The sequence below is a fragment of the Apium graveolens genome, chromosome 9, assembly GCF_009905375.1.
Source record: "Apium graveolens cultivar Ventura chromosome 9, ASM990537v1, whole genome shotgun sequence".
NCBI classification, from domain to species: Eukaryota; Viridiplantae; Streptophyta; class Magnoliopsida; order Apiales; family Apiaceae; genus Apium; species Apium graveolens.
Window position 1 is genome coordinate 6,120,997 of NC_133655.1, and position 17,175 is coordinate 6,138,171.

A 17,175-nucleotide genomic window follows, 5' to 3' on the forward strand; every position below is an offset into this window, starting at 1 on the left:
TTTAAAATAAGTTAAAATTATCTCTATCTGTGAACAATTAAAGACCATGAATACTTATCAATACATTTTTATATTGTTACACAGTGTCTAAGTTTAATATTTGGTGAACACAACTCGAAAAGATATGTATCAATTACAGTTTACAGTTATCTTAGGCTATTGGTTTATAACTGTGGTATCTCCATAAAAGAAACCAGCCAACCAATTATCGAAATCTTTGTTACATAATTTTTTGGCAACTTGATGTTGTTAAAAAATGTTGTAGTATTTAATTATTTCTTGGAGCTATACAATCTTTTCTGCAAGAAGATTATATAAATTATCGTTGTGCATGTTAATACTGAATGTTCTTTACCGTTGGTGTACTTTTTTGCTGGATACAATACCTGTTTGAACAGTATCTGAAAACTCAAATTAAATTTCTTTTGTACTAATTTAAAAATTTGACATTTGGCATTATAGTTGCCGTTTCAGACCGGAAGTGGAACTTTATAGACTAATGAACTGTTTGTCTCTCCATGATCAGAAGAACTGGCTGCTGCTTTTAGGACTCATGTATCCACATATGGAGGGCTGGACATCTGTATCAGTTGTGCGGGAATTAATAATCCTGTGCCATTCTATAATGATCAAACTGATGGTTCTCGTACATGGAGGCACACTCTCAACGTGGACCTTCTTGCTGTTATTGACAGCACCCGCCTCGCTGTATGCCTAAAACTGATCCTAGATTTTTTTTAATATAATAGTTCTTGAATATGCTTTGTTGCTAAGTTGTTGCTTATTTTTGTGTATGACTACGTAGAAACAAGTTCATGTTTAATTGACAGTGACATGTTATGAGGCGGGAATCTTTAGATAGTATTTATGCAATGTCCGAAGTAACTAATTTCGAACTATATGCAACTGGAAGGATTTCACCTGCCTTTGACTCATTGCAAAACTTATTTTAATCTATGAATTTGTTTTACAATAGTTGCACCCGAACACTGTTGCAGCCTATTTCTTTAATGTTAATGCTTTATGCCCCAATTGTTGGATTTTTTTCCCTGTACTAGGTAGGATATGTATATGGTCATTATTCTTATGAACACTCTTTTTTAATCTTTACTTTGTCTTTTTTTGCCCCTGTGTCTGTGTCAGTATGTCAATACCAATTTTGGTGCAAAGTATTTGGTTAAGTGCATAAATTATCATGGGTACAGGGTGGACTTGTACGCACACACACAAATACTTTAAGTGTAGAGGTAATCAGTGCTTCTTTTATCAGGCTCCGAAACTAATTTAGAGCCAGTATTTAGTTTGTTACAGAATCAGGAGTTTCCATGGTAGCGACAAGTAGAGGTTAAAGGTTTCCACGTGCTTTTAGATGATGCTTCCACCTTTAGCTAAACTATAATTCAATGTTTCATTGGTAAACTGTTAGACTTTGTGGAGCCAGACTGTTGACCTGTGTTCTGTTTGGTTTATGTTAATTTAATTCATTTTTTGTCACGGCAGTACTAGTCGTATCTTCTCTAAATCTACATTATCCAATTTTCTGCATTCTACAGATCCTAATCCTAAGGCAAAAGTTAGCTATTTCGTCACTGTTCGATGATATGTTCGGTTAACATTACTTGGCACTAAATAATACATAAAGCACACACTTTGCCTTTGCCTTTATGAAATTTAAGGGATGCATTTTTCATTTGGGGAAAACTTAAGGCACACTTGATTTTGCTCCTGGTTATATACATTCTTTTTACATAATTGTAAAATTTGTAGCTAAATTATAAACGTATAGTCCCCTAATCCCTGAAATACATGAATGCGGTATGTTGGAATTATATATAATTATATAATATTATTCTTCGACTAGTCGTTAACTAGCTGGACCTCTGTTGACTCGACTAGACTCACTCGATTAGACTTATTGTTTTGACAACCATGGTTTAGTTACTATCGATGAAGTCAAAGGATGAGAGATAAAGATATTGGCCGGTATTGTATAGGATCTGATTCATTACAATACCCAGTATATTCCTCATGGTGTATGGAATTTTATTTGGCGAGTCGTGATGAACATTTGTAGGTTTGATTTAAACATAACAGTGTGCTTCTAAAATATGAAATCAACTGACATTCAAAGGATGGCTGTATGTGTTATCCGTAAAGTTTAGGGATAATTGCTTATGGGTGCGAACTGGTTTCTCTATCCATCTAGGTTGTTTAAATATTGCATTTATAAATATGTACTTGTATGTGTGTCTGTGTATGTATATGCTGGTCACCGTTCACTTGTTTAGTGACTCGTGTAATTTTCAAATTCTGTGAGCAGATCCAGACCATGCAAGCTGCTAAAAAGCCTGGGGTTGTCATTAACTTGGGATCTGCTTCAGGACTCTATCCAATGTATGGTGACCCTATCTACTCGTGTTCTAAAGGTTTGCTCCTTTTCGCTGCAAGGTTTTACCCTTCCATAAATTTGTAATGTAGAAGGTCATAAGTATAAACAGAAGAGTATGATTTTCTTTTGCTTGGAAACAGAAGTAAAAAATTGAAATTATAATCCTGAATCTAGTAATGTAATTCTAGAAATGTATGTGTAATTCAGATTAATTGTGGAATTAAAATATAGGTATGGGATCGATATCTGCACTGGAAACAGATTAAGATTTAAAATTTTATAGAATACCCTAATTCCTACCTAAACAAGATTCAACTGGAAGTGAATTATCTTTGTAATCTCTCTTTTAAGTTGTATTCTGCATCCGAATCATTGAGCTAGAAATTACTTCGAATATTTTGTTTGAGCGTAATCTATATGGTTAGGAATCTATGCTTTGCGTCAGCCGTCAAGTGATCTTTGGGGTCTTGATGGGTTTTACTCTTCACAGGGGGTGTTGTCCTATTCACCAGATCACTTGTTCCCTACAAGAAGGAAGGAATTCGGATTAACGTGCTTTGCCCTGAGGTGAGAGTTAGGTCTTTTACAAATAAAGCGGAAACTATATATTATTACTTTTGATCTTTAATGTACCTGCAGTAGCGCTTAAGATAAGGCTTTGCATATGTAGTTTGTTCGAACTGATCTAGCATTGAAAGTGGATTCCCAACTGATTGAAAAAATGGGTGGTTATGTTTCCATGGAAGCAGTGATAAAAGGTATCATTTTTTTTCTCCATTGTTATTATGCCATCTCTGTCGATGTTATTTAATTAGACAGTTGTCAATCAAACATTTCCCATTTTATTGTGAGATGTACGTTGATGAGATTTATTACAGAAACATGTCAAAAATCTTTCTGACATGAGCTTATATGTGTAAACTGTTGGGTGGAAACATAAACTTACTTTCTAGTGCCTCCAAATTAAGAACTCAATAAGCAAAAACCTCCTTTATTGTTCCTAAATTGACATTACTTTCCCAACTTTTTCCCATCCTTTGGTTCAATATGTTATTTTCCTTTTATTTATTAAATACATGAAAATATCTTACACACACATAACTATTACAAAAGTTCAATTGGGTGCAGTACCCCCACTTGATCTCCTTGCTCCCAAGTCCCAACCCTTGCATGTCTGCCATGACTTGGTGTAAAAAAAGTTAGATCCTGCACAAGAATGACATTTTTGTGCTCAATGTGTATGTTTAATTTGAGTGTTTTTTTTTCCATTTAAGTAGAACACATAACTCATGTATATTATTATATTAGTACTTCTCAAAAATTTCCTCATGTATATTATTACATTAATATTTCTCAAAATTTTCTCTGGTGTTTTGTTTTTGTTAAATAATGAAATGCACAATAGTATTATACTATATTTATAATTTATTTCTTTACAAATTAATAACGAACTCTTTATTACTCCCTCCGTCCCAACAGGATGTATACGTGCACTATTTGCACGTATTTAGAGGCTTCTATAAAATATAGTTTCATAATGTTTTTTTCAATTTTTTTTTTGAATGAAAGTTTAAACATAGAACTTTTATTCAAAAAAAAAATTTTAAAAAAATATTGTGAAATTATACTTTAAACAAGTATTGAAAAGCGTGACAAAAGTGATGTATAGAATTCAATGGGACAGAGGGAGTAATAAAAAGTACCGCAAGTGCACAGGCGTACTTGAATACATCGACTTTCATTTATTTGTTTAGACGAACTATAAACTAATCAAGCAGCTAATACTATGCCACTGATAAAATATAGGAAGAGACTAAAGGACGGGTATGAGCATGTCTGGGTAGCTTAAAGCTACCCAGATTCAATTTAAGTTGGCATGTGATGTGTTTTCGTACTCTTGAATTTTCAGCTTAAAAGTTACTTTAGCTCAAAAAATTTAAGTACCCTCGATGTACTTTTTTTTAACTAATTTCTTTCCTCGCATCAAACTCTATACGTATAGTGACTTTTTAACTCATATTTTATATTTTATATGTATTTATGTTTTATACCTTTATTTCATATTTAAATAATATATAGTTTTATTATTTTAGTCAAAATTTATCAAATTAATTCACTTTAAGTAAAATTGCCAGACATATACATCCAAATTAAAGCGAAAATATTTAAAGCGACTAAGTTGCACTTTAAAATATTACTTTTATATTTAAGTTAAGCCAAACGGGCTCTACAATATTTATGATGCAACTTTTAAGCTTATTCACGTATTTATTCAAACTATGTAAACACAAGTTTAATAAATTTAGACAATAACGGAAACTTTCAAAATTCAAATAATCACAACTGTATGAAATATCAGCTTTACACTTTGGCTCAAATGATTTTGTTGAATAAAAAGGTAATTTCTTTGAGTAACTGTTTAGAATTTATATTAACCATTAATCCTACACCATTAACTAGTATTATTTAAAGACATACCATAAGGAAAAACCGAATGACATACAGATGAAGTTTTTTTTTTTTGAAGTTTTAATAGCTGAAAGTTCTCAGTAAAATGATGTTAATCAGGTTACCTGGCCTGAATATTTTTGTGATCTAGTTACTCATTATATATTTTAAACCTAATCTTCTTTATATACACAGTTTGTCTGCCCTCCCACCAGCAACCAAACAACTTTATTTATAGCATCGTCTTTCTGTAATAGATTTATGACCCAGAAATCGGTAAGGTGTTCTCTGGATGGGCTTGATGAATTTATGTGGCAATGATTGTTTGTGTCATGTGTGGCAGTGTGGGAACACTTGGATTATCTAAGTTACAATATTAATTTTAAGTGATAGTTGTTGGAGCAAGTGAGATTTGTATTTCTGCCTGAAACTTGTATTTTAGTGTTTTGATCTATAGTGTTTGAGCTTTTCAGGTGCCTTTGAGCTTATTACTGATGAAACTAGAGCTGGATCATGTCTATGGATTACTAATCGAAGAGGGATGGAATATTGGCCAACTCCCATGGAAGAAGCAAAATACTTGGTCCGTCCTTACAGGTTGAGAGAAAAGTCACAAACGATCAGTAATTCACGTGTCCAATTACCTGAAAGCTTTGAGAAAATGTAAGTGAAAACATGGCAAGTATTGCTTTCGGTTTTAAAAGCAAAAGCTCTACTTCTAGTTTCTTTAATGTTGAAATTTCAGAGGTGCAAAATGAACATATGTTTGTACACAAGAAGCTACAAGGCTGTATGTTGAAGTTAAATGTTAATAGTTTTGCGTCAGCTCTGCTCCACTCATTGAAAAAAAATTAGGTTCTACCAGTTTTAGTACTTCTTTGTGAAATTCAAATTGCAAGGCAGCAGCTTTTTTGCGACCTCGCAAAACCCGTAGTTCAAATTTAAATGTGATGAATGATGATTTATGAAAGTGTGAAGCTACCAAGTTCAAATCATGGGTTCCTCTGTTTTATGGCATCTAATTCAATATATATTTCTGATGCACCTCTTTGTTTGTACAGTTCTACGATTACTGTCTTTATGATGCTATGTATCTCCCCATCAATAGTTTCATCCCTTTTTTTTGTAAAATTTATACTTTGTTGTTCAAATGATTTTGAGTTGTCTTCTTGACATTTTTTTTCTGTATATATTCTTATTTTCCAGAATTGTGCACACCCTGAGTCACAAATTTCGTAGTGCAACCAGCATCGTGAAAAAGCCATTGAGATTACCCATTAAATCAGATCATGTCCTTGTAAAAATAATCTATGCTGGCGTTAATGCAAGTGATGTAAGTCTGTAGCTATCTCCAAGTTTCTACTACATAGCTCATTTCTGAATTAATTTGACAAAGGAAAATTTTATGTATTTTAACCCCATATATTGTTATCTCATAAGTTCTCAGTCTTGTGACCATCCTTTCCTAAGATGATCTTTGTTAGATATGTATTTACCTTGTAAAGGGAAATGACATAAATAGTGTTGAAGTTAATCGATTAGATTTTATGACGCGTCCATAAAGAAGACTGGTTATTGAGCTAGATGCATGATTTATATTAACATGTGTACCAAAGCTTATAAACTGAGCTAGGAATGCATTATGTAATCATGTTATCCCCAGACTTCATTTCAGTTAAAGTACTAATTTGGGAATCTATTAGCCAATCTCAAATTTGAATATAAGCTGATGATTGCAAACTATGATTGGAAATTCCTCAACTAGTGGAGAAATGGCACTGCATGATAATGTAAAAACCTATGCATGGGTTATTCTCACACATTCGACTCATAATTTTACCATTTTTTTTTATGATTTTTATGCATTCCCGGGCTTTTCTGCTGTTGTTTTATAACTAACATACAACTAGCCAATTTAGTCAACTCCATGGTTGCAGGTTTTGTTACACGTGAGGAGAAAAATCTTCACTACCAGAATTAATGTATATGATTTTTTTTTTAAAATTACTCTTGTAAGGATATATTTGTCAAGGAACCAGTTACTCTAAAATCTCAAGGTTTTAGAGAATGGCCCTTTCCAGGATCTTATATTATTCTAACACTCCCCCTCACTCGAAAGCCCATTTATGGGTCGAAGAGTGGATCACGGGCACCCATCTTTGGGGCTTAAATGTGCCTTTCGTGTCCCTCATAAATTATGAGAAATGTTGGGGGTGGCAGACATCGAACCTGAGTCCTCTGCCAGTCTGAGCTCTGAGCTCTGATACCATGTCAAGGAACCAGTTACTCTAAACCTCAAGGTTTTAGAGAATGACCCTTTCCAGGATCTTATATTATTGTAACAATATTAGTATACAGTGCCGATTAGAAGTAATAAACCATTTTTTTGACACTTCCCTCTCCCCGACCAAGTTGCTATTGTAATTTAAGATTGAGGGGTCCACTTGCAGGACAAATTAGATTTTCATTACATTATTTGTTTTAGTTCAAAGAACTTCTGGGCGAAGCATGAAAATCTTATACCCCTTTCTGTGCAACATAGCTAATCTGAGTATATATATTTACACCTCCCATGAAGTTACTATGCAATAATTGTTACTGTATCATCATGTGTTTAGTCAGGCTTGTTATCCTAACAACATCATTCTGTGGCAGGTAAACTTTAGTTCTGGTCGTTATTTTAGTGGAAACAGCAAGGAGATCGAGTCCCGCCTTCCATTTGACGCTGGATTTGAGGTGCGAAAGTGCTTCCAAGTCTCACACTATTTCTTTGTAGTGTTTATTTGAAGATCTATTGTTGTTCAAATATATCCACAAATGTGTATGTGTGCTCTTTTTGATGCTAATGAACCTATATAGTTTTTAAAGGTCTAACCTGAAAAAGTGTCTACTACCCTTGATTCAAATAATAATTGTATAGGTTCATTAGCATTAAAGAGCATTCACACATAGGTTCATTTGTTAATATAAACAAATCCATGTATTTAAAACAAGCATTAATCGCGTTATAAAAATCTATAACATGCTATGTACTGATATTCGCATTAATTATTTTTTTTGAAGTTAGTTACATTGTTTAGATTTCTCTAGAACGTGTGTGTGTATGTATGTTTTCGTAATTTCGGTATTGAAATTACTTATGATTTTGTTCTGAAAAATTTATATTTTATCAAAAGAAATATATTGGGAAATTCAAACCGTTCCATCTTAGATTGTTGACTTGTGTAAATCTCTGCAAAGCATTCTTATTAAAATTCATAATAATTAATCTGTTTTCTTAACTCGTTTTAGGGCTGCTGATAAGTTTGAAAAAGAGGAACACTCAGCTATCTGATTCGTTTCAATTAGAATAGAAAATTGTGGCATCCTCAATAGAGTCATTCTGTATTCTTAGTAGTGATTTGTGTATAAAGTAGTACATATTTGTTTGCATTTCGCAGTATCTTGTTTCTTAAGCTCTTTAAAAGCAGGTACATTCTTGTACATTGTTATATTTGTTATTACTAGAAATTTCAGTTCATTATTTGGTGGTAAATTTTATAACTAGGAACAAATAGTTAGCCCACTTAAAGGGGGAAAATACTCCAGATAACATTACCTAGGAAAGGAATTGCAATTAATTTAGTAGATAGTGAGACTAAAGAGTCTTCTAGTTTTTCTTATCAACACCTTGACCTTTCAATCAATTAAAGTTTTTTATTGTGCATTGTGCAATTTTGTCTCTATCACCTCAAATGTTATTTTGTTAATTACCTAATTCCCACATACTCTGTCTGCAAAGCACATGCATTTCTTATCTAAGATAGAGTTAGTGTAGACTTGAGAAGTCTGAAAGCATGCATAAGGTGTGGTGTAAATCAAACTTAGTTAGCTGCAGTCAATCGGATGACACATGACACATGCAATTCTCTGTTCTTCAGGCTGTGGGGCTAATTGCTGCCGTCGGTGATTCAGTTAGGCATTTAAAAGTTGGCTCTCCAGCTGCAATAATGATATTTGGAGGTTATTCTGAATTCACGATGGTAAACTAGTTAAAAAATATGGTCTTTTCCTTGTTGAATTTTATATGTGTGTGATACTTGATATATTGTGTTAAAAATTGTGTACATATGAAATTGTATGCCGCTGTAATTAGGTACCCTCAAAGCACATCCTTCCTGTGGCAAGGCCAGATCCTGAAGTTGTAGCTATGCTAACCTCTGGACTTACAGCATCGATTTCTCTGGAAAAGGTTGTTACCCACAAAACTTTTATTTTTTATGTCCAATTGGAGAAATTTTAGTATTTCAATTATCCTAAAAGCCCCTACTATTGATTACACTATATTTGTATCATTAAAATAGTTATAAATTGGCTGACACTGTTGAGTGGAACTTGTAGGCAGCACAAATGGATCATGGGAAAGTAGTTCTAGTCACTGCTGCTGCAGGAGGGACGGGTCAATTCGCTGTCCAGGTATACTTTCGAACATAATATGAAATCTTCATGCTATCACATGTTACGGTCCATCTCCTTTAAATATCTTTGTAAAGCATGAGTATCATATATAGAGCATTGAGCAGAAAGATTGATATAATTTACGTTTTCTTTTATCAAAATTATCTTTACCAATATTTAGAGTATCTTATCATTATTGTTTTTAATAGACCTCAGCATTTTGTCAATTTTAACCCCGCACAGGCACAAACTGTTATATAGAACTTCCTTCTGGGAAATTTGTGAATAAAAGAATCTGATACCTATCAAAAGAACTCTATAATAAAATGCATCCTTTTTGGAGATTTTTTCATGCATCTTCCTATTTTTGATAAATAAGACTGTCAAATCTGTCAGACATGATTAAAGTAATATAAAAAAAAAGAATGAGCAAGTAGAGTAATCATGCTTATATTTGGTAGCAGTAAAGGAAAAACTCAGGCAATATAGCAGAGAATAGTTTTGAAAGCCAGCTCTAAAAGGGTTTCTTCATTAGTCTGTTTCTTACTTGAAAGTTTTTGAATAGCTGTCTTAATATATATAGAGGTAGGTGGTTGTTCCATGTTTGTCTACGTATACTGATGAAAAATTAGCTGATTTTGATTTGTGATGAATGCAGCTTGCTAAACTGGCTGGAAATACAGTAATAGCAACGTGTGGAGGTAAAGACAAGGCAAATCTTTTGAAAGAGTTGGGCGTTGATCGAGTTATAGACTACAAAGCAGAAGATATCAAAACGGTATCCTGAAAGTCAAATTTTTTTACTCGTATATGTTCTTTTTGAGCATGCTTACAACTTGAAATTGTCCATTATCTGGTATCTTGAAGAAGATTTTTGGGATATGTCTCCCATCGGCCTTTTTAGATAATGGAAAACAATAATAATTCTATTAATCACCTGGGATTTGCATAATGGACACAAATTGTAAGCAAATGAAAAACAAAGTAATTAGCAAAATCGTAGTAAACTGTATCCGCCTGTAGGCGTAGGGTTGAAATTCCATTAGGATTGTATTAAAAAAATATAATATATATATCATTGATCTTTGAAGTACTAAAAATGAATTAAGATTCGAATCCCATCGTTAACACATTTTATATTATTAGAAATGAAAATACTAACAAATGTCTAAAGCCAGTAAAATTGTAGGTATCAAAAGAGGCCATGAGATCAATATTGATAATTACATATTCATACATATACAGAACAACATAAAAACATACATATAGTTAATTATATATGTTACCAATAATTTATTATATAATTTTGTTTTTAAATTTTTAATACAGACCCCTGCCTTGCACGGATTTTAAACGTGCTTGTATTAGTAATAAGTGAAATTTTCACTGCAACTTGTATTAACAGTTTACTTCCCCAATACCCACCAAATTCTGTTTAATACTTATATGTCTAGGATCATATAATTATCTTGAACCTTTACAGTTGATTTATATGTGCTATTCATCTTATAAGTCTTGGATCTTTATATGAAGTCTCGTGTACTCAGGTTCTAAAGGAGGAGTTCCCTAAAGGTGTTGATATCGTGTATGAGTCTGTTGGTGGACAGATGTTTGATCTATGCTTAAATGCTTTAGCAATTTATGGACGACTTGTGGTGATTGGAATGATTTCTCAGGTTGGTGGCTCTATAAATATGTATTTGAGATTTCAGGTCTTGTTTGTTGCTTTATCCATTCATTTTAGGATTAAGTTGTTAAGCATGTACCTGTAATTTGTGTTGCAACTAATAAGTTCTTATCTCAGTATCAAGGAGAACATGGATGGAAACCATTAAATTATACTGGAGTATGTGAGAAGCTTCTAGCAAAAAGCCAAACTTTGGTACGTAAGCCATCTTGCAGTATGGCAAACTTAAGTTTTCATGTTTCTGACATGCTCATTTAGTGGAGACTTTGACTTTGATAGTGAATCAGCAGCATCAAATACATAATAATAATAATAATAATAATAATAATAATAATAATAAAAAGTAATGTAATGTGATTATAAAATTGCACTCAGGTTGACACAATAAAATTGCCTTAATTTGCAAAATATCATACTTTACAGCCCATTTGTAATATTACATGTTTATTTATGAAATTAATTAAGATTTGGCGGACAAAAAACTCCATTTATATTTTATGCACTAAACTCAATGTGCTTTGTAACTTTCTTGTGAAGAAAAACTTCAAACTTTACTTTTAGCATATTGAAACAACATTCTGATAATAGGAACATGGATGAGATCGCAACACAAAATATATTAGTATCTCGCTCCTATCTTCATTATCTGTGTTGAGATTCTATGATCAAAATGCCCTCTATGTTCTTCTTGATTAAATATCAGTGACAACAGTTTAGGGTGTTACGCATTATAAATTTTATTATGACTAATGTGGCTTATCTATATGTTTGTCTGCTAGCATTAAACTTCCATTACTTGTTATAATGAATTGTTTTATGTGTTACTTATGCTGATGCCTCCTTTGGCAGGTTGGATTTTTCCTCAATCATTACACGCACGTTTGGCAACAGCATCTAGATAAGCTGGTCCAATTATATACGATGGGAAAGCTAAAGGTAAAAATATACTCACCTGGCACTTTTAGTTTAGATATTCTCTAATGCATAGAATTTTCACAGAACTTGCATAAATAACTACTTGAATGTTAGTTGTGCTTATATTAGTGAAACTGTTCTTTGAGCAGTGGTGTACATATCAGGCACAGTTGTGTCTTGCAAATACCAAATCGTAAATGATTGCTTTATGTCTTCCATATTTCTTACCACAAGAAAAATATTTAGGTTAATTGTGCAAGTGAAACATTAATTGTGGTCCATTTCTTCATAGGGTGCAAAGTTATATGATATATTTTAGCTTTTATAAATGTTTGGAAGTTCAAGTTCTGTTGCAAAAATGACTTTGTTTGACCTGCTTCCAGACATATTTTAGCTGATAATCTTTAAAGCTGACTGAGATGGGTTCATGGTTTACATGATAAATATGTATCCTAAGAATTGGTTTATCTTTCTTCAAGTCTTTAAAATTTTGGACACAAGCAGCATAATTTTTTTTATGAGTACATTAATCTGGTTAACCTCTCGAATATTTATTCTAAATTTCTTAAGAGCATATTCAACTAGCCAGACCTATAATCCACTTGGATGTTGAAGGAAATATCGAGTGCATTTAAATAAAATAAGCAAAGGCATGCATGCAGATTCAGGTTAATGAATAGATATTGTAATAGGCTTAAATAATGGAGTTGTAAATCAAGTTGAAATTACTCAAATTGGCATATAGTCTAAGCATCAAGTCTGATGCTGTGGGGCAATTTGTTAGAATTGATTTTAAGACATTAATGTACAACCAATCTAGAAAGCAGGGGTTCGGCACCTACCCAGTGCATGGCGCATCCGATACGTTCGGGTGCGGGGGTGCGCGGGGATGCGGCCAGAAGATACGTACGGGATGCGCCACCAGGCGTGTCACCGTATTTTACTGCTCCAAGTCGTGGAGGGTGCGGGAATGGCGTACATCGTATTAGAGTATAAGATTGAAAGGAGAGAAAGAGATGTCGTCATTGTTGTTCGTATCCCATCGTTTTTGTCGGATCTGTGTTAGGTTGATTCATTGAGATGTGTAATACAGAGTATAAATTCCGTTATAAGTTGGCTTATTGGCTTATAAGCCCGTAACAGCTTATTGACGAGTGTTTGTCGACCCAGCTTATAAGTTTGAATTTACAACTTATAAGCTGATAAGTTGAATGTTGGTAACGACGTACTTTTTCACAACTTATTTTTTATTTTTCGTTTTTTTATTAATTTTAATTTTAGAATATATTTTTTTAAATGTTAATATAACTTAAAATATAAGAATTAAGATAATTATATATAAAAATTATTTATTTTAATTCATTTAAATAAAAACAATTCTGACTTATAAGTTAAATTATCCAAACACTTATATAATTTAGAGTTATTTGCAAAATGCATCCCCTTGGTTTGGTCAAAATGCATTTTTTTACCTATACTTTAGATAACTGCACTTTGCATCCCCTTACTATTTCGGCGCGACAAATTGCACCCTTTTCGTTAAATTTGTTAAAATTCTCAGGAGCATTTTAGGAAATTAAAATATTTAATTATAATTAGATCATTATTTAAGTTTTTTGACCCTCTAAATGATACTTTTCGAAAAAATTTAAAGAACGAAAATTATAGAGAACGAAAAAATCTTTTCAAAACAATAACATTCAAAATTATCAAAAAATTTACGAAGCCAAAATTAAATAAAATATATACTTATTGAATTTATTAAAAACAATTATAAAAAATATATTTCAATTTTGAACCTTTTTATTTCGAGAAGATCTTTTTATTCTCTACAACTTCCGTTCTTTAAATTTTTTCTAAAAGTATCATTTAGAGGGTCAAAAAACTTAAATAATGATCTAATTATAATTAAATATTTTAATTTCCTAAAATGCCCCTGAGAATTTTAACAAATTTAATGAAAATGGTGCAATTTGTCGCGCCGAAATAGTAAGGGGATGCAAAGTGCAGTTATCTAAAGTATAGATAAAAAAATGCATTTTAGCCAAACCACGGGGATGCATTTTGCAAATAACTCTATAATTTATAAGTATTTATTAACTTATCACTTATTACTCACTTATTCACTTTAAGTCATAAGTTACTTATTTTAAGATTTCCCAAACGGGCACAATGTGTGTATATATCATATATGTGGGGTGTATCAGTCAGACTTGTGTTCACTGTGATGGGTTGGCTGTTTTAGTGTCAGTCACTTGAAATTACTACCGAGCCACCTACTGATGACACAATATGTTTTCTTTTGCATAAAATTGGATGTTAGTATTATTTTTACACATAAGATAAGTTTAGTTTTGTGCTGGGTACCTGTGTTTGGCAAATGACCACTTTTTGCTATGTCTTTTAAGTAATTATTTTGTTTGATTTTCTAATTAAAATGCAATTATTAAATTATTTATAATATATATTTATTTATTTTGAAATATTATAAAATTTATTTTAAATATTTTAATAGTTTCCGTATCCCCCCACCTGAATCTCAATATTTTGAAATTTACCGAATTCTTGTATGCCTGTATCAAGCAACCGCACTCATGCTTCCTAGAGTCAACTAATAGATGCATGCAGACTATTAATATATCATACAAAGACTAGATTTAAAAGTTAAATCATCAGTAAGATTAGGCTTAATGACCTTTTAAGCCTCAAATTTTGCACAAATATACTCATCTGCTGCTCCTGTGGTTCAGAAACGGACCGCCCGATTCACCGGCTTTTTTCTCCCGTAAATTGTTTTTTTCCCGGATCAAGGGTAAAATGATATTTTTCGGGTAAAAATGAACGTTTTTGAATCACAAGGGCAATTGGATATATTTGTGCAAACCTTGAGGCTTAAAAGGTCATTGAGCTATAGGATTTTAATAATTCCCTACTTGGTGGTAAGAGTCACTGCATTGTTCGTGTGCCTTTAAATACGAAACTCATAAACATACATAAATCTGTGTGGTAGGTCTTAATCGATCCAAAAAGGTTCTTGGGCCTTCATTCTGTTGCCGATGCAGTTGAACATCTGCATTCTGGAAAAAGTGTCGGCAAGGTACAAACTATTAATATATGTTGCTCTTTATCTTGCCACTTTTTTCATACAATAATTTTAACCAAAATAATTTGTACAGGTGGTGGTATGTATTGATCCATCATACAGTAACCAATCTTCAAAGCTATGAAGCATGTTCCTGCTTTTAGAAATGTGAATTAAAGCATCAAGACTATCCAAGAAATGCATAGCCAGACCTTGCACACGGCTATTGCCGTAGTTGCCATGGGGACGAGCATAGTTTGTAATTCAAATAAAATCTCTCCCCATAGTTGCGTACTTGTATTATGTACTAAACTGGTCTTATTACAATATGTTTTTTTTGATTACAATATGTTTAATCAAGCTATGAAGTCTTTATAATTCCGACTATAATCATCATTTGTAGTGTATAGAGGCACAATCCAAGACGTGTTACAGTTAAATCTCGATAAATGAATAACCTCTTTAAGTAGCTTTTAATATAGTGATATAGAAAGACTAGTGCATTATTGGTTGAATTTAGCATATTTCAGAATTCCCGTTTGTCACGTTTCTATTGGCTGAGAAGGAAGCACATCGATTGCCAAGTTAAATTAATATTTGGTTATTCATTTATATCTTAATCATTTCATCCATCTTTCACCCTCATCTCATTCTCTTAATATTTCTCATTGTCTTATTAAAAAAAATAACACTCGTACTTAATTTTACTCTCTGACTATATACACACTCATACATATTTTGTATATTCCAAGCAATATATATATATATATATATATATATATATATATAGACACACACATACATCTTTCATGTTAAACCTCATCTATTTATATTTCTCCAAAGGGAGAATTAATTTAAACTAGTTCCGGTGAATTCTGATTCACACCAATTCACACCAATTCTGCGAGTTCAGCGGTTCACACTAATCACCACCTCCAAAGTTTATGTCCACCACCTCTTGCAAATTCATTTCCGAAAACTTAGAAATGAAATAAGATTAGTATTAATTTGTTTATATACATGAACGAATTTAATTTTTTTTTTATTTTTTTAATATTTGTTTATCATTTAGGTGAGTTAATTTTTATAATGTTTGATTTTCAATATATTAATAAAGGATAGAAATTGTTGTATTATCAAATTAATATTACATACTCCATCCATCCCATTTTAATAGTCCATTTTGTAAAAAAAATATTTCCCAAAATATTTATGTTCTCTATCCCATGCAAACTTTACGGTTTCAATATATACTAAATTAAATCACAAGACCCTCATCATAAATATCATTGCCTAGAAATTTAAAATGCATATTATTTAATAAATTTCGTGTGAGTGTATATATATATATATACATTTACTTATCTCTTGAAAAATGTGTAATTAATATAATGTATAAAAACTAATTTATATTGTTTTGTGAAAACGAGAAAAAAGACATTATATTATCTATTTCTTAATATGTGTGAAATTTGCAAAGTGGAATATTAACATGGGATGGAGGGAGTATTTATTTAATTTTAAGATTAATAAACAAAAATTATTATTGTATCCGTTATTGTTTTATGAAATTACATTATGAAAAAGTTAGTAACAACTTCCTAAAAATTTGTTGAGCAACAAAATGCATTCTGCCGTTTATAAAAATCTGCTGTTTATTAATTTCTACCGGATTTGGTCGAATCTAGCACACTAATTTCGACCAGATTTGGTCGAATTTAGCTTTGTAATTTCGACCAAATTTGGTCGACTTTAGTACTTTTTTGGGCGGAATCTTTGAATTTTTGCCATAAATTTGAAATTTCGTTAAAAAATTTGGGATGAGTTTTTACAACGAATTTCAATCAAATTTAGTTGGTCAAATTTATTCAGTCGAATTTAGCTAAATTCGATCACACCCCTTATTTTCGACAAGCTATTTTAGATCGAAATTGGTCGAATTTAGCTCAATTCGACCAAAACATTCAGTCAAATTTAACAAAATTTCTGGTATTGCGACGACAATAAAAGATTTATTCCATGACCATGTATTTCGTCATATGTATTCCTCATTTTGTGTATGTATCTCACTACAAGGCAACAGAAATAGTCGAGTCAGAGTAGCACGACCAAGAATGGGTAAGTGTCCTTATATCTCTTCAATATATAATAGGAGAACAAATGTATAATTTCATGAGATTAAAAAGTCTTATTAAAAAGATTAAATTACCCCTGTTT

The 17,175-nt window shown here is 32.0% G+C and overlaps 1 protein-coding gene across 1 annotated transcript; it reads left to right on the forward strand.

Annotated features, from left to right (window-relative positions):
• The first annotated feature begins 575 nt into the window (after positions 1 to 575).
• Positions 576 to 15,427, forward strand: LOC141683947 (uncharacterized). The gene is made up of 16 exons (XM_074488760.1): positions 576 to 708; positions 2,321 to 2,426; positions 2,880 to 2,956; positions 3,060 to 3,147; positions 5,311 to 5,500; positions 6,044 to 6,170; positions 7,493 to 7,573; positions 8,758 to 8,859; positions 8,973 to 9,068; positions 9,218 to 9,292; positions 9,933 to 10,052; positions 10,822 to 10,950; positions 11,079 to 11,156; positions 11,811 to 11,897; positions 14,887 to 14,973; positions 15,053 to 15,427. Exons 2-16 carry the CDS (start codon positions 2,330 to 2,332, stop codon positions 15,101 to 15,103), a joined length of 1,485 nt encoding a protein of 494 aa, XP_074344861.1. The 5' UTR covers positions 576 to 708; positions 2,321 to 2,329; the 3' UTR covers positions 15,104 to 15,427.
• Positions 15,428 to 17,175: the final 1,748 nt, after the last annotated feature.